Source organism: Diplodia seriata, assembly GCF_021436955.1.
Source record: "Diplodia seriata strain FDS-637 chromosome Unknown scaffold_1, whole genome shotgun sequence".
Classification (NCBI taxonomy): Eukaryota; Fungi; Ascomycota; class Dothideomycetes; order Botryosphaeriales; family Botryosphaeriaceae; genus Diplodia; species Diplodia seriata.
Genome location: NW_027117308.1, coordinates 890,844 through 911,866, shown reverse-complemented (window position 1 = coordinate 911,866; position 21,023 = coordinate 890,844). Strand labels below are relative to the sequence as shown.

At 55.3% G+C, this 21,023-nt stretch overlaps 7 protein-coding genes across 7 annotated transcripts; 3 read left to right on the top strand and 4 right to left on the bottom strand.

Moving 5' to 3' along the window:
- Positions 1-333: 333 nt before the first annotated feature.
- NPR2 (Nitrogen permease regulator 2) lies at positions 334-2,272 on the top strand (the record flags this gene model as incomplete). Its single annotated transcript, XM_066771791.1, has 3 exons — positions 334-376; positions 424-1,029; positions 1,074-2,272. 3 exons carry the CDS (start codon positions 334-336, stop codon positions 2,270-2,272), a joined length of 1,848 nt encoding a protein of 615 aa, XP_066637070.1.
- A 484-nt stretch (positions 2,273-2,756) lies between these two features.
- On the bottom strand, positions 2,757-3,795 carry SLS55_000277 (uncharacterized protein; the record flags this gene model as incomplete). Its single annotated transcript, XM_066771790.1, has 2 exons — positions 2,757-3,510; positions 3,788-3,795. 2 exons carry the CDS (start codon positions 3,793-3,795, stop codon positions 2,757-2,759), a joined length of 762 nt encoding a protein of 253 aa, XP_066637069.1.
- A 2,470-nt stretch (positions 3,796-6,265) lies between these two features.
- SYM1 (Protein required for ethanol metabolism) lies at positions 6,266-6,908 on the top strand (the record flags this gene model as incomplete). The annotated part of the gene is made up of 3 exons (XM_066771789.1): positions 6,266-6,347; positions 6,428-6,730; positions 6,817-6,908. The coding sequence occupies 3 exons, from the start codon at positions 6,266-6,268 to the stop codon at positions 6,906-6,908; spliced, it is 477 nt and encodes a 158-aa protein (XP_066637068.1).
- A 2,639-nt stretch (positions 6,909-9,547) lies between these two features.
- On the bottom strand, positions 9,548-10,775 carry SLS55_000275 (uncharacterized protein; the record flags this gene model as incomplete). Its single annotated transcript, XM_066771788.1, has 4 exons — positions 9,548-9,847; positions 9,901-10,095; positions 10,157-10,595; positions 10,693-10,775. 4 exons carry the CDS (start codon positions 10,773-10,775, stop codon positions 9,548-9,550), a joined length of 1,017 nt encoding a protein of 338 aa, XP_066637067.1.
- A 1,060-nt stretch (positions 10,776-11,835) lies between these two features.
- Positions 11,836-12,341, bottom strand: SLS55_000274 (uncharacterized protein; the record flags this gene model as incomplete). Its single annotated transcript, XM_066771787.1, has 2 exons — positions 11,836-12,203; positions 12,287-12,341. 2 exons carry the CDS (start codon positions 12,339-12,341, stop codon positions 11,836-11,838), a joined length of 423 nt encoding a protein of 140 aa, XP_066637066.1.
- Positions 12,342-14,937: 2,596 nt separating this feature from the next.
- SLS55_000273 (uncharacterized protein) lies at positions 14,938-16,953 on the bottom strand (the record flags this gene model as incomplete). Its single annotated transcript, XM_066771786.1, has 3 exons — positions 14,938-15,098; positions 15,158-15,409; positions 16,155-16,953. The coding sequence occupies 3 exons, from the start codon at positions 16,951-16,953 to the stop codon at positions 14,938-14,940; spliced, it is 1,212 nt and encodes a 403-aa protein (XP_066637065.1).
- A 731-nt stretch (positions 16,954-17,684) lies between these two features.
- Positions 17,685-20,822, top strand: SLS55_000272 (uncharacterized protein; the record flags this gene model as incomplete). The annotated part of the gene is made up of 1 exon (XM_066771785.1): positions 17,685-20,822. One exon carries the CDS (start codon positions 17,685-17,687, stop codon positions 20,820-20,822), a length of 3,138 nt encoding a protein of 1,045 aa, XP_066637064.1.
- Between the last annotated feature and the right edge of the window lie 201 nt (positions 20,823-21,023).

Below are 21,023 nucleotides of genomic sequence, written 5' to 3'. Positions count from 1 at the left end.
TGACAATTTTCGAGATCGGCAGGAAGATGCTGTCCTATGAGCTGCATGGCGGAGAGGGGGCAAAAAAGCATGCAGGATGGATACAGCGATAGGGTCGGTCGACTTCGTAGCAGAGAGATTAGCCAGCTCTGGCAAAAATGGATTACCTATGCCCTTACTGCTTTCGGCACGTGATGTCATCGGAGATTGCGGGGCTATGTGTCGCTCCTATGGGCTGCCCTGACGCGACTTGCCCAACCCCACCGCCATCCATGGTTACCACCAGGCCATGGAGCCAGACAGCCGTGCATAGACCCTGCGTCCAAGCGACTTGTGGCAGCTACCTCGGCAGCCATGATCAAGGGCATCTTCTACACCCGGTTTCATCCCGAGAAAGGTTCGCTTCACCCGGGCTTGTTTCGATTGCACCGCTGACGCGCACAGGCTCTCGCGTCCTCCACCAAGTGCCGGACGGGTCAATCACACCTTCGACAGCCCCGTGCGCGCAGTCCTCGCCGTTCTTCAGCTTCAGCGACGTCTCCGAGTACGTGATTCCGCGCCAGGAGTTCTGCGACCGCCTAGTCACCGTGTGCGCCAACCACTACCGCATCATCGGCTACCCAGTCTGCATCAACAACTACAATGGCAAATATGACCGCAACCAATTCATCTTCAACTTCGCGTTCGTCGTTGAGGAGGATCTGCTGGACTGGAACAGTTATGCGAGCGTCGTAAGGAAGCTGGGGAAGTTGTTGCGCAACCTGGAGGAGCAGGGAAGCTTCCTGAGCAAGGAAGAGAAAGACATACCGTGGGATGTGCTTGGAGATCCATCCAGGACCTCAAGCGTCGGGCTGGGCATCAGGCGGACGGAAAGAGCTGCCTCGGTTGCCGAGAGCATGAGCGAGAGCCAGTCGGTAAAGTCGCTGGGCTTGGAGGGGCTCAGCTTGGACAACGAGCCGGCTGAGACAGGCACCAGCAGCAAGGTGTACGCACTGTGCGAGATGATCTTGGAGGACCTCAACAACTACTGCGAATGCATGATTCCAATTGGTAAGTTCCGATTGGTTTCCCCACCACGATCTTCGTTGACACAGAGCTTCAAGACGACTCGAATACCATCAACCTGAAGCTCTTTCCGACCCGCTTGCCGCCAGCTCCCGTCCATGCGTGGCACGTCCCACTACTCACCATCGACATTGACATGTATACGGCACCGTCTGCCATGAATCCGCACTCGTTCAGCAACCGCTGCGCCACGCTTTCCTCGGATCTGACGCTTACACGAATCCTCCCATACATCGACGGCATCAATTCGGTGTACTTCATTTCCCAGCTTGCCGATACAGACATTGGACTCACCCGGAAGGCAATCCAGCACCTTGTCTACTACGACTGCGTCGTTCTACTGGACATCTTCCAGTTTGGTGCCATGTACGCGCCCACTCCCCTGATTGCCCATTTCTTCACCGACGAAGCTGCTCTTGCTGAATGTGCACGCTATGTTCGCATTCCACGTTTCTTGGATGCTTCCATCAGCAACGAAACTGCCACCCTCCCTGAGGAGCTTCGCCGGGACTCTCACAAGCCTTCACACGGCCACTCACGCAAAACCAGCGTTGGTAGCACCCTTGGCGGCTCCACTGCAACCACAACTGCCGCCGGCAGTCCAACTCAAGCTACCTTCGTCCACAACCGTGCCCATCGCTCCTCTACCATCGGGACGCATTCATCGGCCGCTCTGACAAACTTCACGGCCAACCTCGCCCTCGCCCCGAATCAGCCCGTGGTCAGTTCCGATGCACTGATCCAGCTATACTCGTCCATGCGCCAAGGCGTGACCCTGCGTGCTTGGGTACTAGAGAACACTATCCTACTCACACATATCGACGTCCGCCGCCTCGTCACCTTTGGTGTCATCAAGGGCTTCCTGTACCGTGTACATAAGTACGCCATCACTACAAGCGCGGGTGCGTTGGCCGGCACAACAGCAAGCTACGACGGGTACGACCATCTGCACGGTGCGCGGTGGAGGGGCCACAATGGCTATGCGAGCCCCTGGCGGGTTGATTCGGATGTCGAGGATGGAGGGGGTTTGGGAGCGGATGGGGATGCAGGGGATAAGGCGAGCGGGAACGGTAGCGGTGGTGCGTATGGTCGAGAGCTGCCGCTGGCGAGGTATTTGGATGGGTTGCATTGCTTCGATGAGATATGTACGGAGTTGGGTATGAGCGAGAGGGAAGTTCTGGCAAAGATGAAGAAGGGATTTGGGGATGTGTTGGTGGTGAATCGGTGATTTTGCGTTTCGAGGATCACTTCAACATCGGCAGAGGCGTTTATGGCATAAGTACAAAGGGCTTTGCATTCAGATGATACCCAGGTAAAGGTTTGAATCGAACTTGATCGCAGTTGACTCCCCTCTTTCGAGACGCTCTTTCAACTGGCACTTGCTTTTCCACCCCCTCTTCCCCTTCCCTTTCACGGCTTCAGCCCCACCCCCAGTGTCTCTTGGTCTAGTAGGTCATGGACCTCCGGTTGCTCTCAGCTACACTGTTTAGAAATGGTTAATTTCGCCTAGGCTAAAGTTCTCGCTTCTACCTCTACACCCAGCCCAGCTACCTTTGTACTCGTCCAGTAATCTATATGTAAAGGTATCTTTCCGTTCGTCTTAGCCACCTAAACCCAGTAGTACAGCTTTCTAAATCAATGAAAAGGAAACTTTAGACCGCAAACACGGTATGCCGAAACAAGAAAATGCAACTCCACCCAAAAACCCGAAACTATCTCCACTGTGTCCACTCATTGGCCCTTTGGGGGCCATCCAGAGGTACGCACTCGCTGTCGTCTTGCGGTGGGAAACCTTTCATTTTCCGCACCGTCCTCATCAACCTCCCCGGATGCATCACAGCCAAGACAACCGTGACCAAAAACATTAAAGCCGCATCGAAGATATACATGGGCGCCTCCGACTGCGCAATCTTCTGGCTCTGATCAGCGAACTCGGCGATTCGGTATGAGTTTCTGACCAGCACCAAGCCACTCGCAACGTACAGCACCCACATGCTCCTCCTCCACAGCGCCTCCACACCCGGCCTGGACGAGATGCGCGTGGGCTCCCTGTTCGTCCTGAGATGGAAAGTGGCAGCCATGATGATGAAGAGGACGAAGACGACGAGCTGGAAGACGAGGCCGCCGAGGACGATGTGCATGCCCTGCGCCGCGCCGGCCGCGTCGCCCGAGCCCTGCATGGCGGACCCGAAGATCTGCATGACGAAGCAGGCGACGTCGACGAGGATGTAGAGCTTGCTGGTCCACTTGGTGCGCATCACCGCGTGCTGCTCGGCATCGAGCGTGCGGATGACGCGCCCCAGCGTCATGTAGATGGTCGCGGCGAGAAAGGGTGGCGAGGCGAGAATCAGCATGAGCTGCAGGATGTACGGCCCCACGGCGCGCTGGTTGTTGTGCGCTAGCGTGCGCCCGTAGTAGCCGAATGCTTCGCCTGTAAGAGTTTTCTGTGAGCTTGTGGGTTCAGAGCTGCTGGATGTGGAGAACAAGAGGGGACGAAGAGGGGTTGGTGGTTCAATATGGTGGAGTTGGGGGTTGGGGGTCTGGGCGTTTGGGGTTCGGATTGGACGCACCAACGCAGCCAAGGACTAATGGTATGAAGAACCATGCCCGGAGATAGATGAGGTATATGAAATGGAAGGCCCCAGCAATGGCGAAGAGGACAATGAATGCCCAAGCTGCTGAGGCAGAAGGGTTGTAAACGAACAGGTCGAAGGGGGCATCGCCGCGAGCGACGAGAGTTGACTCGCTCATTTTGTCCAGGTCGGTCCAAAGGAGGGTGTGTGAAGAGTTTGGAGAGAGTACTAAAAGCTTAGAGGTGCAGATATACTTCTTTTCTCTTGGCCGCCTTGTTCTTGAAGCGGCATTTCGTATTGGGCGATTTTTCGTATATGGTATTCCCAGTTCGGAGATTTGGGACATAGCCTCATCCCAACTACATTACGCACGCATCCCTAGGGAATTTAGGAGGGAGCGCGGCTGTGTCGGTTTGCGCTATGCGTTTCGGGGACCGCACTGACAGCGTGAGAGAAGGTCAATGGCTAGCAATACGTAGATTCTGGTGATACGCAAAATCCAGCGAATACGAGAATAAACGTATCAACACCACTGTTTTATTAGGGAGAGTCTAGTAGTTCTGTGTAGCGCCACTGTTTTATCTTGGACAATTATTGGAAAAGGGGGTTCGAATATTGAAGGCTGTCACAAAGTTCTCGGTCGCTGGCTTCCATCCTTGACATGTTCCAACCGGGGCCGGTATATCTTCATTTTTATCAATGAGCTACTCGTTCTTGCCATTTCGAACACCCAAAAATCGAACAAAAGTTGGCTGGCGTCTCATTCAACGATACTTTTGACGAAAGAAACGACGGCGCCTCGTCCATCAGGCTTGCTTGTGACGTCGTTATGAAGGGCTCCGAGGACATTTCTACGACGAACGTCAAGTCTCAATTCCTCGCATAGGCTGTACAGGTACTGCGCCTGACTTTCGGGCACAATCTCGTCTCGCGCGGCGGTGACTATCTGTATTGGTAGCTTTTGATGACCTTTCAAAGCCGCAATAGTGCGGAGTGCTCCCTCATTGTCCCACCAATTCCGCAAGAAAGGCCAAAGGTATCGGTAAGGGAGCCATTTCTGAGGGTAGAGGGCAAGAAGCATCTCTTTGATGCCGATGAAGGGGGTCTCGAGAATGATTCCGCAAATTGCCAACTGCTGATTGGGGTTCGGCGAACGGGATGCTGACCTGAGTTGCCTGGCTACTAAGTCTGCTGCCACACCTGCTCCAAGACTATGGCCCCAGAGGATGACCTGAGCATCGGGGTAGTTCTGCTCAACCCACGCTAGAGTGGCTTGAGCGTCTTGCTCGATGCCTCTCTGAGAGGCTCTGCCCTTGGAGGTCCAGTACCCGCGGTAGGATAAGGCGACAATACTATACTCGGGGCGATTCGCTGTCGAACTTTCGTTTAGTGCCCTGAGAACTCTAGCCAAGTCCGGCAGACGTGGCGGCAGGGACGCTCCATTGCTGCTCGACATCAGCATATAAGAGTTCGGGAAAAGCTGCTGCACGTACCCTTGAAAGTAGATGACCACAACTCGTCGCGGGATGGTTTCCAAAGCTTCACGCGGTGCATCTTTCGGTGGTATCCTACCTAGGCACAGAGATAATCTGGTTCCGTCTAGAGACTTGATCCTTCTCTCTTCCCACTGTACAGGTCTACAAGCGGCAGCGTAATCCTCCATCTTCTCCGAACGAGCAAAGGGCGGCATGTAAGGCATGTAGATGAACTTGTTTTGGAAGATAATTGTCATGATGATCTTGTACGACCAAAGGCCGAGGAGGCAACTGAGGTAGATCGCAGGCGGAATCAGGACTGTCGGCAGTGTCTCGGTGAACAAAGCGCGCCTTGCATGCTGGTGGCTTGCGATCAACGCAGGGCTGAAAAGTTTGCGTGGCCGGCACGCTCTGCACGGCATTGGCGGTGCATGCCTGGGCGATGAAAGAGCGTGTCTGGCCGGCGAGCAGTGTAGAGCCCTCGCCATTTTGGGAGAGACGGAGAGCGGGACGGAGGCGGTGCGCATTGTGTCATTGGCAACGGTCGATGAGAAGAGCACTCGGGTGAGGTCTGGCCGGGTCACGGGCGAGCTCAGTCCAGGAGGTTGGCGGCGCACGGGCGGAGCGGTGATGGCGGCGTGGTTGCGGGAGGGATCCCCGGGGGGGCAAGAAAGGCGGACCCCTTGGACAGTGCGCGACGCCAGCTCGCAAGCTTCCCGAGATCACAGAGCTCGACGAAAGCTTCCAATATCCATTGCTGCCCTCCTTTCCACCCATCTCTGCCCTCCAGCCCTCTTCATTCCTCGACAAACTCCGCCTACATCGCCGCTACTTGCTCGAGACCCTCCCCAATCGAAATTCGCGATCCCCCGCCAAGATGCTCCGCTGGTTCGTCTGCCGTCATCGCCTAACCCCAGTCGTCGGCACTTGAAGCTGATAGCAATATGCGTACAGGTACCAATTGAAGCTCGCTCAGCGTCCGCTGCTGACCCAGAGCGTCACTACCGCTGTATGCTTCCTTTCCCCCAGCCGCTCCAGTCTGCGCAGTCACACCGCCAAGTGCCCCTTCTCTGCGACCGCGTCGAGATATCCCGTCGGAACCTGTATGAACGGAACATCATGGGCTGATGGGCACGGCACGTCTTGTAGATCCTCTTCGCGACGGGCGACACCATGGCGCAGCAAATCGTCGAGCGCAAGGGCGTGAAGAACCATGAGTGGGATCGCACCGCCCGCATGGCCGCCTACGGTGGTGGTAAGTGATGCCCCAGCGTGCAAACTTCTCAAGTCGCCACCGCCGATCAGCAGAGTGCTGACATGCCGTCACTTTCACAGCCATTTTCGGCCCGGCCGCGACGACGTGGTTCAAGGCGCTGCAGCGCATCCAGTTGAAGTCGACCAACGGCACCATCCTGGCCCGTGTCGCCGCCGACCAGCTGCTCTTTGCCCCCACCAACATGTGTCTTTTCCTGTCGACCATGGCCGTGCTCGAGGGCGGCAAGCCGAAGGACAAGCTCGAGTCGACCTACTGGCCCGCCCTCAGCAAGAACTGGATGGTCTGGCCCTTCGTGCAGGTCGCCAACTTCAAGTTCGTTCCGCTTGAGCACCGCGTGCTGCTGGTCAACGTCATTTCTCTCGGTGAGTGAAGCTATTCCTGGTGTGGGGCGATAAGGCGAGAAAGAAAGGCGGTGCGGACTTAGCGAGTGCTAACGCCGGGATTCTAGGCTGGAATTGCTACCTCAGCTTCCTCAACAGCCAGGGCGGCGCCGCGGCCGCTGGCACCGAGGCTGGTTCTTTGGCCGCCGAGAAGATGTAATGGGCAATGCCTCTTCCTTTACCGAGACCGACAACCCACTGCCCGCTGCGTCGGAGCGTTCCGTGCGGCCGAGACAATGCGCATGGCGAAGGCGTACGTCAGCCGCGAACAGAGACCAAGCCTTACGGGGAAGCTGTGATGTTTCAGAAAGAACGAAAAGAACAATTGTAAAGTGTCCATGCAGAGGAATAGATGACCAGCGGGGGGGAAAAGGTTAGAAGGGGAGGTCCGATTGGCATCGCATCCTGCTGCGGCGCAGCTGTAGCATCATGGTCCGTGCCAGGCTTGCGGCGGTGGTGCGGCACGGCGCGGGTCTTATTCTTTCTCGGGATTCCGGCCCCTAGCGGTTGCAAGGGTTGCGGTGGTGTATCAGACTCTGCTCCGATTTCTCTCTCCACGTTGTGATCTTTCGGTTCTATGATTTCCTGTCTTTCATATGCCTTTTTTGCGCTCTGTTTCGGCAAGAGCGGCACGGGTCACTCGGTAGCCGCGACAACTGAGACAAACCCACACAGCAAAAGCAGCAAAAGCGATCTCCGTTCGGCATCGCCGAAGGGGGCCCGCTCCGCTTTCCGTAACCATGGCTGCGGCGTCCTGCTTTGCTGTGGAGCCCGCTCTCTTTTTCCCTTGGCATCACCCCTCCATCACACCGACTATAACGAGCAACAACATGAAGAAATGGGATCATTACTTAGAAATAAACCCCTTAGGACCTCGGTCAACACCTGTATATAGACGGATAAACGTAAGACAAGACACATAGATTAGAAAACAAGAAGTGTTCCTCGCTGCAGACGGAGAGGTCTTTGATCGTTTCGGTGAGACCGGATTCAGTATTCAATTTCATCACTGGCTAAGCAGCTGATGATACCCAAGTCAACAGACTATCCGCCCGTTTGTTGGGTTGGTCGGACCGATATCTCGTCCTACTGATCATTCAGTGGTGTGTTCCCTCCGAGTCACCTCCGCCATGGTAGAGATGGTCTTGCTTCCTTATTCTCCTCGTGCAAAAGCCCTTCAGCCCTGCCAATAAGCTCAACAAGGTTACTCAGCTTACCCGTGCGTTCCAATTCCCCAGCGCAAAGTCCACTTTCTCCGTTCCCCACGGAAAAGCTTCAGCCAGGCTCTAAAAGCGTGGACCGATAAACAAAAGAAGACGAGCTCAAGGATACAATGCACCCAAAACAATGACTTGAACACGTGTGCAGCCTTGTTTGTGCGCGCGCGCGCGCACGTATATGAAGACTTAATGAAGGACCTACGGTGAGCCGGGAAGCAGCAGAAAAAGAAACACGGACAAAACATGGCTTGAGCGCCCGTCCCCACCCGCCCACCAGCGGCCGGACCCTTCTCCTCACCATTATTCTTGGTAAACTGCAATGGCCAATTCGCTCTATGCTGCGTACTCTGTAGAGCGCGATAGGAAAGCAGGGATGGGAAAGAAGGGGAAAAAATAGAAATGCGGCATCTGCCTGAGCCTTTTCCTTTCCTGTTCCTAACCGCCGTGCCGCCACTGATCGACCAGGCACAGGCTCGCTCCGACGACCATCTTCCATGCGATGACATGTACGACGTGCACATCACTTCCCCCTGTAAACAAGGCACACACAGCCTGCGTACGGAGTAGGTACCTGAGTCAAGTCCGCTGGCTCGGCCGAACGATCACTTTTGCCCAAGAAGCGCTTGCTTTCGTGAACGTTAGGGGACGAAAAGAATGAAGAGCGACGTGATGCATCACTAGTGACAAAAAAGTGGGGTCGCCCCAGCCGTTGCAAGACCAAGGGTAGTCGGCTTCAATGCGACCAAGCTTGCCCTTGATAGGCTGAAGAGGCTTGGGTATGGTCAGTCAGTAAGGGAAATATGACCTTGTAGAAAGTGATGTTTGTCTCCGAAGTTCTTTGATTACGTAGATGTAGCGGTACCAAGCTCGCACCGCATCAATCTGGCTTCTCTGCGACGACGGAAAAGTCGGAAGGAGGGCGAACCAAAATTGGGACGGATGTGCGGGTTTGTGTGGTAATGAAAGGCACGTGGGCCTTGAGGTGCAATTTGCCAGGATGACGAAACCCCCCGTCTCACAGAAGCATGGACTTCGTGACATGGCTGACCTATAATAAGAAACATGCACACACTGCAGCCAGCGGGCAGTAGGAGTGGGTATGAGTACTATGCAAGAAAAAGAAAAAAGAAGCAGCGTCAAAATGGAAGAGGTCAAGGGAAGAGGTCGGCCGTAGTCGAAAACTCTTGCGGTTGGCAGTATGCCTTTCAATCCGCTTGTTGAAAATCAAGTAACACAGAGCCGGGAAGAGCAAAAGGCCGACAAAATCAAAACGATCCTGGTATCCCTCCCGTTAAAAAAAAAAAAAAAATCCAGCCCACGAAATCTCCTCTCCCCAAGCCCAAAGCTCGGTCGGATCAAAATTTGGTGGTGCAATTAGTTTGCCTCCATATGGCAAACAATAGTGGCCGGTTTTCCCGATCTTCGCCTTTGTGCACCACGTAACGCCGTCGCCGTGAGTTTCCCGTGTCCGGTTTAAACCCTAAAAGAAAGACTGAAATCCATTGTACATGCTTTGATTGGACGTATCGAGTGACCGCGCCACCGTATGCAGGGTGGCACAGAAGACACGATGAAATCATCAGTCAATCGTCATCCTTGCCGGCATGGGACCGGCAATTGCGGGCATCTCAGTCGTGTACTTGTGCTCCTCGAGATCCGGCACCTTACGTTTCGCGATATGCGGCTTGAGACCCTTGTTGAAGTTATGCGTGCACATGCAGGCAATGACGATGGTTACAAGCAACAGGAGGATCGTAATTACGGCGAAGGTGGTGAGCGAACGGCGGGCGGGTAGGTAATCTTGAACACGGCGGCTGTCGGTGCCGTACATGCGTACAAGCTTGAAGAGGAAGTAGGCAAGCGCACCAAAGTAGATGGTCTGTGTATGAGATTAGCGGACGCAGAGCGTAAAGTGTTTCCGGCAAGACATACAATGATGGCGGCCATGCCCAGTACATTCTCCTTCTGGGTCCAGTAAGCCGCGAGCAAGAGGAGAATGATGGTGATCGGAATAGCGGCGATAGTGAGGTAGAATTCAGCGTCCGTCGTGTTGCCGACGACAACAAGGAACTGCACGGTAAATCCCAGGAAGAAAAAGAAATCGAACTTCAGAAGGGCAATGTAGATCTGGAAGCCAACGTCAGCATGCGTGCATGTGCCAAATTTGGCACAGCTGTCCCTTGCTTACCTGATACGTCAGATACCTACGCTTCAGTCTCAGGTCGGCGCTGATGTGCTTGTAGATGGTCCAGGCGAATTCGTCATACAGCTTCCAGGCAACGAAGGACATGAGGATGGTCCCAAAGGCCATCAAGCAAGGCTCGACGACGAGGAATGGCTTGATATCGTCCCAAAATTCCAGGTTGATCATGCTGTACTTCTTCAGTTCGGTGACGGCGTCCTGGATCTGGTCCATTTGGATCGACGCATACACCAGGATGCCGATGTTGTAGATGCAAAGACCAATGACCTGGATGGTGTTCTTGAGGCGGAGCGCATCGTAGACTAGGACCATCTGGTAGATGTAGCCGAACATGAAGACGGAAAGGTAGGTCGGAATGGTCTGCGCCTGGGGGAACTTATTCGCATTCTTGTGCAGCGACAACTGGAACTTGGCGAAAATGTATCTGTAGCAGACAGTCAGTGGTGAGGTCGCAAGGCTGCGCGTGAGCCGGGCTTCCGAGCCGGCTCCGCCGCCGTAATGTGGCCGAGGGCTAGACATACGCTTCCAGCGCGAGGGCGACGATGGCCTGTAGTAATGCGGTGAGGAAGAAGGCCCATGTCCACGTAGTCGTCGGTCGGTACATCTTGCTTGGTGTCGGGCGCACCCCCGGGGTCGCGGTGAGGCCTTCTCGATCGCGGTAGCCTCCTGGCAAAGTCTCGAGAGTGGGTGGCTGATATAGCCGGTCGATGCTCTGGCCTCCGAGGAGGGATGCGCGTGACTCGTGATGGTAAATTTTGACGGTGTTGTGCCGCCTCGCGCGGCTGGTGTGCGGAGGTTGTAAGAGAGGAGGCGCGGCGGGCGGTGCTGGGGAGTAACAAGGCTGGCGCAGATTCGAGCCCTAACAGCTGCGGAAGGCGACACAGGCCGGACGAATCGGTCGCGCAGTCTTGGGAGCTGTGAGTCGCGGCACACTCGGGCCAAGCGGACAGGCGACACAGCTGTGGGTTTGAGCGTGGCGCAGAAGCTCGAACGAGTGTTTCGCGTGGGCGCAGGCAATGCAAGGGATCGCGGGCGTGCGACGCTTCACGGCGACAACGGCGCAGCCGGGCGACGGCCGAGAGACAGATGGGCGGGTGGGCACGAGCGAAGGGCAGCGCTGTCCTGGGGGCGACAACGCGGGCGTCACGGGGGTGGTGGTAGCGATCGTCGAAAGGCGGGCGTGGGCGCCGAGTGGGATGGGGAGGTGGACGGAGATGGAAGCGGCTGCAGTAGGAAGATGCGGGAGGCCCTAGGGTTGGCGACGCGAGGGTAGCTTAAGGGTAGCCGGCGCGTGGGTTTGGGCTTTCAGGGCCGCAAGGCCACAAGGCGGAGGTAGTGGAGAAGGCCCTCCGGGGCTTGGCCGGCGCCGCACAGGAAGGCCGCCCGCCCGCTGCAGCTGGAGGCCGCAGCCGCGAGGCGCAGTCCGGATGACCTCACCGCTCGATGCAACGCTCACGCGCACGCGCACGACCAGAGTAGTGCTGCGAAAAGACCGTCGTTTCTGCCTGGGTGCTCCCGTTGCTGTATAGTATGTACCGTGGCCCGCTGCGCCCCAGCCCGTCCCGCCGCAGCAGCCTGCTCGGCCCCCCCGGCACGCCAAGCAGCCCAAGTCCGCCTGCCAACGCTCAGCGCCCCGTCTCCTGTCGCTCCTGCTCCCACCCGTCTCACTGCACGCGCGTGTCCAGCTCGTATTTTACATGGATGCCGTCCCCCTCCAGGATCTGCACCTGGCTCTCGTTGTCGCCCTTAACGCTGCCGCTGCCGTCGTCGCTACCACTCCTGCCTGCCGCGCTGCAGTGCGTCGTCACCGCGCTCTTGTTCGCCAGCCGCGAGTCGACGCTGGGCACCTTGATCCCGTTGTAGCTGCGCGAGCGCAGCGTGCGGCTCTGCAGCGCGAACGTGTCCTTGTGGTCAGAACTGCTGCCCATCTTGAAGACGGACGAGAACAGCGGCCGCAGGCACGCCGTGCACCCGCAAATTACAGCAATTCCAGCCTCGGCGTACGCCCAGATCACCAGGTTCACGACGCCATCTGCATGTCAGGGGTCAGCGCTGTCCGTGGTCCTGGGCCGTGGCTGATCGCCCTGCGGCGGCCCATTGTGCGGGGAAACGTACACAGGTAATCGTCGGTGGGATTCATGTAGCTAACGGTGTAGTTCAACCGGATCATTGCCGAGACGCTCGCACTATTCCAACGGTCAGCCGAGTCTCCCAACGGCTTCTTGTGTCCTGGGGCGTGTCTTACAAGACGCCGAGGCCAAGCAGTCCCACGACCGACATCTTAGTGTTCGAGTTCATCTTCACGTCCCAAAGGAGAGGTATCGGCCTGGTTCTGTACTCAGCATTGCTCTGGATTGCACGTTCGGGATCCTTACAGTGCAGCGCAAAGCCAGTCGGTGACAATGTTAATGCCAGACTGAGTGAAGCTGACCACAGTGACGGCGAGTGACGGCAAGCATTTTGCGCCAGGTGTCGATGACTGCCAGTTGGCCCTATGCTGATATGAGCGTGGAACGGAGTCTTCTCTCGCTTAGGAAACATACTGGATCGGGGTGCACTGCGACAACAGGAAGATGGTTGTAAAAGAAAGAGAGAGCACAATGGAGCCAATGATCACCCATAGTCCGATGAGGTATGGTCGCTTTTGAGATGCAACGCGCACGAGCTGCAAGGCAATGCTGATTTTTGCAAACATGACGGAGATGCAAAAGAAAACCTGCGCAAGGTAAAACCACTGTGAAATGGGTCAGTGGAGTCCAGGACGGTGGATTTCGGGACTGCGTCTAAGACACAATCTCTTCGAGCTCAAGTGAAATACGGGAGTAAGAATCAGGGAGTATCGTTTTTACAAGGACACTGGAGCAGAGGCTAGTGCTCTTGCAAGGAGGTCTCTCCTTTGATACCCCGCTCCGAGAAGTCTGGCAACTTACTTTCAACGCAACCGCCTTTTCCGCTGCGGTGGTTCGGTCGTCGTGCGCCCCAATTCCGGAGTCGGCAGCTGTCAAGGCGCTAATTGTGAACATGAGAAAGAATGGCTGTCTCAGTCAGTCATTGCGGGAGCAAAGAGGAGAGAACAGGAGAAGAACAAAGTGGAGACACACCATAGACGTCAACATCATCCAGTCGTCCCATCCCCATTTCGCCGACGTGAGGCGAACGTAACACCGAAGGCCAAAGGAAACGCAAGCTGGGATGCACAGGATAATCACAGCCGCGGCCAGCTTGGGTGCAGCGTCGTAGAACATGGTGGGTGCAGAGACAGGACAGAAGACGAAAGTGGAGAGACGAGTGTGCGGCTTCACCAATGATTGTATAAAAAAACACCAAAATGAAGGGCGGCGGGCTGGCGGCAGGTCAGGTCAGGGTCCAGAAGGAAAGTCAGGCAGCACCACCTTTTTCAACACCAGGACAAGGAGTGGTATCCACATCTGATACCTCTCCGCAGAACGCCACGATCCTAGTGCACACTAGATTTAAGATCCTACGCCATGGTTAAGAAGAAAGATCTTCCAAATTGCCTGTCCTAGGCTTCAACATCAAGACGCATCCCATCGATTAAGGGCAGGGAATGATCCAATGACGAAAGCCGGACGACCAGGCACACAGGCCACCGCGGGACGGGGAAAGCGGACTTCCATCAGCCTAACGACGGGGAATGTTCATAAACAGTTACTACCACTGGTCGATTCAGAGATGCGGTTCGGGGGTGGCCGAACTAGCACTATGGTTAATCCCGAAAAGGTTAACCTGGGCCAGATGTCAGATCTGTCTGACAGCAACCTTCTAGAATTCCTTTTATGATCGTCTGGAGCTTGCGATGAGACTGGGCTGTACGCCGGTCTGATAGCTCCGCGTAGTGAGCCTTGATTGTCGACGGCGTAGGAAAGACCCCTTGGTCTCTGGTCCGAAGTCCAGCGTTAATGACGGCGGCTCAGCAGGGCGCGCGGCAGGCGAGTTTGACAGACGCTGTGTAATCCGCGCGGGATGCGCACCTGACGGCCGTGGTGTAGCAGAAGAGAGAGCACATGCACGGTTCTTGACCGAGTGCCTGTCACAGCGGAGATCAACGCCGCTCGTCCAGCCCTTTTCTTGGCACCTTCAGCCTGGCGAGTATCCCCTGACCTTGCGCCTACCTCAACCTCCTGCAACATGGCTCCGACCAACGTTCGCGCAGCGTTGCAATGATTGAGCTACACAAGCCACCGCTATGGGGCTTGGCTGCCCTTGGCCCTGTTAGGCATGCAACCAACAATTTCGAACCCCACAGCGAACGCGCAATCCCGATGCATCTCGAAATCACTCCCTCTAGCTGCACGCTACGCTGCTGTCAGGTGCCGGTCAACCGGGTCTGTCTGCCGCATGGTGATTGTCTCTATTTCCCTAGTGCTCCGCGCAGATCGCACGCCACACTGCAAGCTTGACGGTGTTCACTACTGCTGCGCGGATGATCGATGCCAAAAGCGGTTTGAATGCAGCAAACAGCGACGAGCAACCCTATGCCTCCTTGTCGGCAGCAAACCTCTTTAGATCTCCCAGGTCAAGTTTGTCAAGCGCCTTTTCGTTAGTTGCATTCAGGAATACCCTAATCAAGCGGGACGATCGTCGTTAGCAGCCGTCCGGAGAATTATTGCTCATCCCGACTCGGCAGGCAGTCGTGAGATCCCCCGACACGTCTCCGCAGCTTGGAGCTTTTCATCTGTCGTTTCCAACCAAGGGGGGACAGGAAGCCGGAAACAGGGGAAGCCAGGCGGCAGAAGGGAGTCTACCTACTTGGGTACCACTGGATCCTGATCATTCTTGCGGGCGTCCAGAGCTTCCTTCCAGCGACTTGCGCAGAGGCACCACTTGCAGCCTCCCGCCAACCCAACCGTGCGGAGGTCATTTCCACGTGATGCCGAGAACTCGAGGAACTCGTCGGTCACCTCAGCTAGGACCCGACTTTGTCAGCCCGCAGGTTCCAGTCCCATTGAAGTCTCTCCATCTCACCCGCGACGCTGTGGTTTCCGAAATCTCCTGCTGGCACCTCGCAGTAGCCGTTGCGCAAAAAGCCCGTCATGGGCTTGGTCGAGTGTAGCGCCAGAGGCTTCTTGAAGACTGCCATGCCCCAGTTGTCAGTCTTGGTTGGCATCGGCCTTGCTTCCGGCCAGCCCGACAAATCAGGGCGCCCAAAGGCCGTGGTCGGATCTTGACGCTCACCGTTAAGGCTGGCCATTGCTGGTCTAGACATGCAGAGTTGTACTGCGATCGTCAAGGTTTCTGTGGGGGATACGCGGCCTTGCGACGGACGGGTGGAGCGGTTGTGGAGATGTTGCGAGGTGAGGTGCGCGTCTTGTGCCCTTTCACGATCGCCGTCGTCCGTTGGCCGCGTCAACTCTAATCATGACGTGTAGAGTGGACCCTGATCCCCAAGAACGATCCTTGCGGGGCTGTGCCGATCGCCCTGCTTCGGCAACTCGTCGCCGAGACCCTGGACCCAGGCCATGCCACTTGCAGTATTGGTGTCTTACTCGACTAGCCTGACATGGCCACGGTGGGTGACAAAGAAATTGCCCACCCGCATCTGCCTGATAGAATAATTAATTCTACATGGGATGGGTAGTTGAATACAAGATCCAGACTTGAATGCGCGAATTTAAAACTTACATTTACGTCCGCATCTTGTATTCAACTGCCCACATAAAATTTAAATGCGGTATCTGAGTAAGGCAGATGCGGGACAATTTCTTTTGCGTTGGCACTATCATTACAATGAAAGACTCGCGAGAACACGCAGATGCATGACTTCCGAATGCTCTTTTTATTACAGCTACTAAAGCCAGATCCATTGTGGTTGCATGAAACACCCAATCGAAAAGAGAAATTTAAATCTGCTCGGAGAACAGTGCCGCCCTTCATTCTCCTCTCCGTCCCTTCCCGAAGTTGTGCGCGCACCCTTTCGGTTTGTGATATTGACAAGGTGGCGGAAGGGTGTGGTTGGGTGTACCATGGAAGCGGATCGGCTTCAACTCCTTCTGGACGAGAGGTTTCTCTACCAACCGAGGGAATCCATCTGCAGCTCTTTGCCTCCATTCGTCTTGCTTGTCTTCCTTCTCTTCGGCAGTCAACCAGACGTGAGAAGGGCTGCTCGTGAAGGCAGCTTCCAACATTTCCCTCACGTCCTTCTTGACAGCTCCTCTCAGCTCAATCCTGTCAACATGCATGCAGATCTTTTCAAGCTCCTCATAAATCCAAGAGCAGATTGTCCTGCTGCATCCTCCAGCCAGAGCTGGGACATCATTCCGCTCCGGCAGCTGAAACCAGACGCGCAACACGTCCAACTCCATCGTCGCGATCAGGTATGCCTCTGGGCCTGGTGTGGCCTGGAGGCGTTCGGTCAAGTTGTGTCCAAATATCCTCAGGTAGGAGGCGTTGCTGAGGTTGAGTGTCAGACGGCGAATGTTGGACATGGACCTCTTCCAGAACGATTCCGGAAGAAAGGCGAAGATCTTGTGAAGGTCTCCGCCGTTGCACAAAACAAATTCGATCTTGGGTACGAGGTTTGCGGTTACGTCTTCCGCGAATGTCCTCGAGACTGTGGCAATTGAGAGATCTATCGTGTTGCGGTACGTGGCTCCGACACGAACTGCCTTCGAAATGGCATTTTCGAAGATTTGGAGCCGAACTTTGTCAGGGAGTGAGAGGAGTGACGTCTGGTTTTGAGGAGGACGCGTGGTGAGGTGGAAATCATTGAGGGCAGCGGTTAGATCTTCCATGGCCTGGTCCATGGCCTCGTCGGTCCGCATGGTGTCAGGTTCTTTGGCAGCTGCCTTGCGGCGATGCCCGATGGTTCTGGTGCATACACCATGTTAGAAAGAGCAACTACAAGATCTGGAGTATAGAAAGTACCTGTGGTGGTTTCGGAGCGGATAGCTGGCAGAGTTGAGACGCTGCAAGGGTGGTGGTGTGGCGAAGGAAAGTTGGAAGGAAAAAAAAAGAGAGAGAGAAGCACCTTAGGCAGCGGGCTGGCGGGCGGACTGGCGGGCACGCGCGCTGCTGGGTGGTAAAGCATGCCTTCAGGTGAGGAAGCCGCTTTGGAGGCGCCGCTGCCGTTGGGCCCACCTTCCCAAAACAACTACCTACGCGCTCGGTGACCTGCGCGGCGCGTCTACTCTACTTTGATGCGAACCATGGACCGTCCCTCCGCTTTTTAAGCTTCCTCCGCCACACAACACTGTCGCGCATGAACCAGTCGCCCGCCCGATAGGCGCGAGCCTTTGAACTTACCCGTCACCTTCACTTCAGATCCGCAGCCACCTTGCGCACCACGTCACATCACCGGTATACAGGCTCTCGTCAAGGTAAGTTCAGATCCGCTCCTCACCATTGCACTCGCTTACAGAAGATCTAGACTCTAAGATTCTGCAGTCATCTTGCGCACCTCCTCACCTCATATCCCCGGCATACAGGCGCTCGCCAAGGTAAGTTCGGATCCGCTCCTCACCACTGCACTCGCTTACAAAAGATCTAGTTCAAGATGGCGGAAGCCAAGTTGATGAGGGAGGCGCGAGAATCCCTTCGCCTGAACACGAACAAAGAAGTCAAAGACCAGATCATATTCCAAAAGCCCTTCCTGAATGCCTTCGCTTATTTCAGAGACGAATGTCTCTGGAATGTCGACTTCGATGTCAGCAACGGCAGAGGACCTGGTGTTTCCACTACAGCCACGAGGGTCGCGATCGAGTATCCGAAAGGTATGCGTTCCAAGTTTTTCGGTGGTCTGAACGTTGGCCTCGACACCTCCAAATGGTCGGCAAGCGACTATTACGAGTACTTCATCTTCTCAGTTCTCGTCGACTCTGAAAGGATTGGTGCGCCTCTCCTGGAAAGCACAGCTATGGAAGAGGTGACGAGAGTTGCGGGAGGTCTCCACCGCGTGCTCCAGGCCACGATTTCGTGGTACAACCCGACAAGACAGTCAACCATGGCTCAACAAATCCAGAGCCGCCTCCCTCAGTCCAGGCATATTGCTGCCAGCAACAAGCTAAGCGCCAAGGGAGCAAGCAGTGTCGAGTCTTGCTATTATTACATCCTTGATGAAGACCAGATTGCGGAAGAATTCCCGGACTCAGATGAATATCTGGCGGCTTTGGACATTCAAGGCGCACCCAGCCATGACGCAGGCACTGATGCCATGATCCTGAAGGTGTTAGAGGGTGAAACCCCGGAAGAGCGCCAGGAGAGCCTGGAGGGACTAGTCTCGGAACTAGCTCCCCAAGAACGAAAACACTACAAAGACTTACAGGTGCTTTTCCGCTCGTCTACCGCAACTAGGATCGCGATTTCCAGGTCAGACACTGCTCTGAGCGAAGCCGGAGCACGCCAACAAAGACTCATCTTGGCACAAAACTTCGAGCATGAAGTCGCCGAAGACGTGCATGGAGATAGGACAAAAGACACCCTGCTCTCGTATGTGAAGGTGTCAGATGAAGAGCAAGCGTACCAAGACCGAACTCTTCGGTACATTGAAGGCCATGCGTCTACCGGCACATCAATCAATGCTGCCAAAAAACAGCTGGGCATCAACCCGTTCGATCCCTTTCCTCGGATCCCTGGTATGAGGTTCGCATCATCGCGTTCCCTGAAAGACTATCAGGTTGATGGCATAGCCTGGCTGGTACGCCAAGCCACGTCCGGCATAAAGGGCTGCATCCTTGCAGATGCGATGGGGCTTGGCAAAACTTGTCAGGCTATATGCGCCATGTTTGTCGTGGCAGAGCAACGCCAGGAAGGCGACGACAAACGACCATCCCTGATCGTCTGTCCTGCCGAGCTCATCCAGGAGTGGGAGAGGGAGATAAAAGTTTTGCTCCCCTCGTATTACAAGGTCGTAGTGTACGACTCCTCGTTCAAGGACAACCTCCATCAAAATCACCCGGTTCTTCTTCAAAATAATCGAGGACCAGCGACCGTCGTGCTGACGTCCTACGGCATCCTACACAGGCGCCATGGTCTCACAAGGTACTCCAAGGACCCAGCCAAGCCACCGACCTTTCCCGAATGGAGCCTCTGCCTGCAGGATAAGTTTAGCATGATGATCCTAGATGAAGCCCACAACATCAAGTCTGGCAAGGACTCCCTCGTGTGGAGAACTCTGTCGGGCCTGAACGCAGCCTCGGTCGTCGCTCTTACCGGTACACCAATCCCGAATGTCCCAGTCGATGTGATCGGCCTCATCACGCTGGTAGTACGACAAGCATCCCTCCAAACGCTACATTACCAGGCTACATCCAACCCATATAATCTTCCAGAGGGCCACCCCAATGCCCTCCTGCAGTGTTATGTAAACGCCATACATGACTGGATTAAGAACGAGAAGGATCCTCGCCTGCAGGGGGGAAGGCTCAAGAAGCTGTTCCGCCATTGCCTGCTGTCACGACGCTACACGACTGTCGTGAACGGAAGAGTCATTGGTGCGGACCTCCCACCAATCAAGATCGAGACCGTGGTCCTTCGAGGGACGCCATCACAAGACAAGCAGATCGGCGATATCATGAAGGAATTGAAAGACAGACTCCTCAAGGCCGTTAGGTCCGGTTCCTCCATGGCGTTTGTTCCGAAGGTTGTACGGACAGCATCCCAAGCCTCATTCTGGTTTCCCTTTGCGCGTATGGAGAACTGGGATGGGTGCAAAACCATCCGCGAGATTCGCAAAGATCTCGCTGGTGTCTCCAATGCGGCCCAGCTCAAAAAGGTGATGATTTACATCCACAACAAAGATCAAACAATCTTGGGTTTTGACCCTACCGCCGTCGACGGATTGGACCTCGTGGAGAAGGTCATCGAGCAGTCACCAAAGATGCAGTGGGCCTTGCATGATGCTGCCATCATGGTCCTCGCTCTTCAAAAGAAGATTGTCCTTTGGGTCAACTGGCCATGGGTGCAGCTCTTGACCGAAGTGGTGCTCAAGGCATCTGGGTTCTCCGCCTCATCGTACCACGCTGGACTGAGCAGAGGCGATCGCTCTGACCTGGTCAAGAACTTCAACGAAGACCCTGACTTTAGCATACTGATATGCTCGTACGACATCGGCTCCGAGGGCTTGAACCTGCACACAATGTGTGCGGACGTCCGATGCCTGCAGCCGGCAACCACACTAGCCCGAGAAAATCAAGCCATTTTCAGGATCCGCAGGATCGCCCAACGCAGGGAGCAGAGTTGCTCCCGAGTCCAGCTCAAACGATGCTTGGACTTTTCTCTACTCTTCTTCAACCTACGGAAAGAATTCCCAGCCATTTACTCTTTCATCAATGAGAAGAGAGAAAGCGAGGTTGCAGGCGAGGACAACGAGCGGGACATGACGATTGACGACCAGGCTCAACGGACTGTCCTATACCAGAAGCTTATGGTAGGCCTCCAGAATGGCCCCGCCGAGTTCGAGCAATCCGAGGAAAATTCGGATCGAGCACACAAACGCCCGAGGATTGACGAAAGCTCAGGCCAGGCTGAGCAAGATGCCAGGGATGGGTCTACTCGTAACATCGAGAAGCAAGTTGAGCGACTGCGAGACGAGGTCTCGGAGGAGAGTCTGACGGAGGAGGGCCCTAGAGTGTTCGCACTGAGGTCATGTCACTCCGCTCTGACAGACATGCGCGGTGAGGATCATGATGAGTAACTTTGGGCATAGCACTTCGTACTATTGCCAAGAAAAAAAAAACTTGCGTTTACAGACAAGACGGCATGGTCCTTTGCACTATTACCCAAAAAAATTGCCTTTAATTCTGCCTTTATCTAGGCCTGGAGGCGCTTTGTTTTCCAGATTACATGGCATATTAATGGTGGAAGTAATTGGGTTGCTCTTTAATTTGCTTACGTA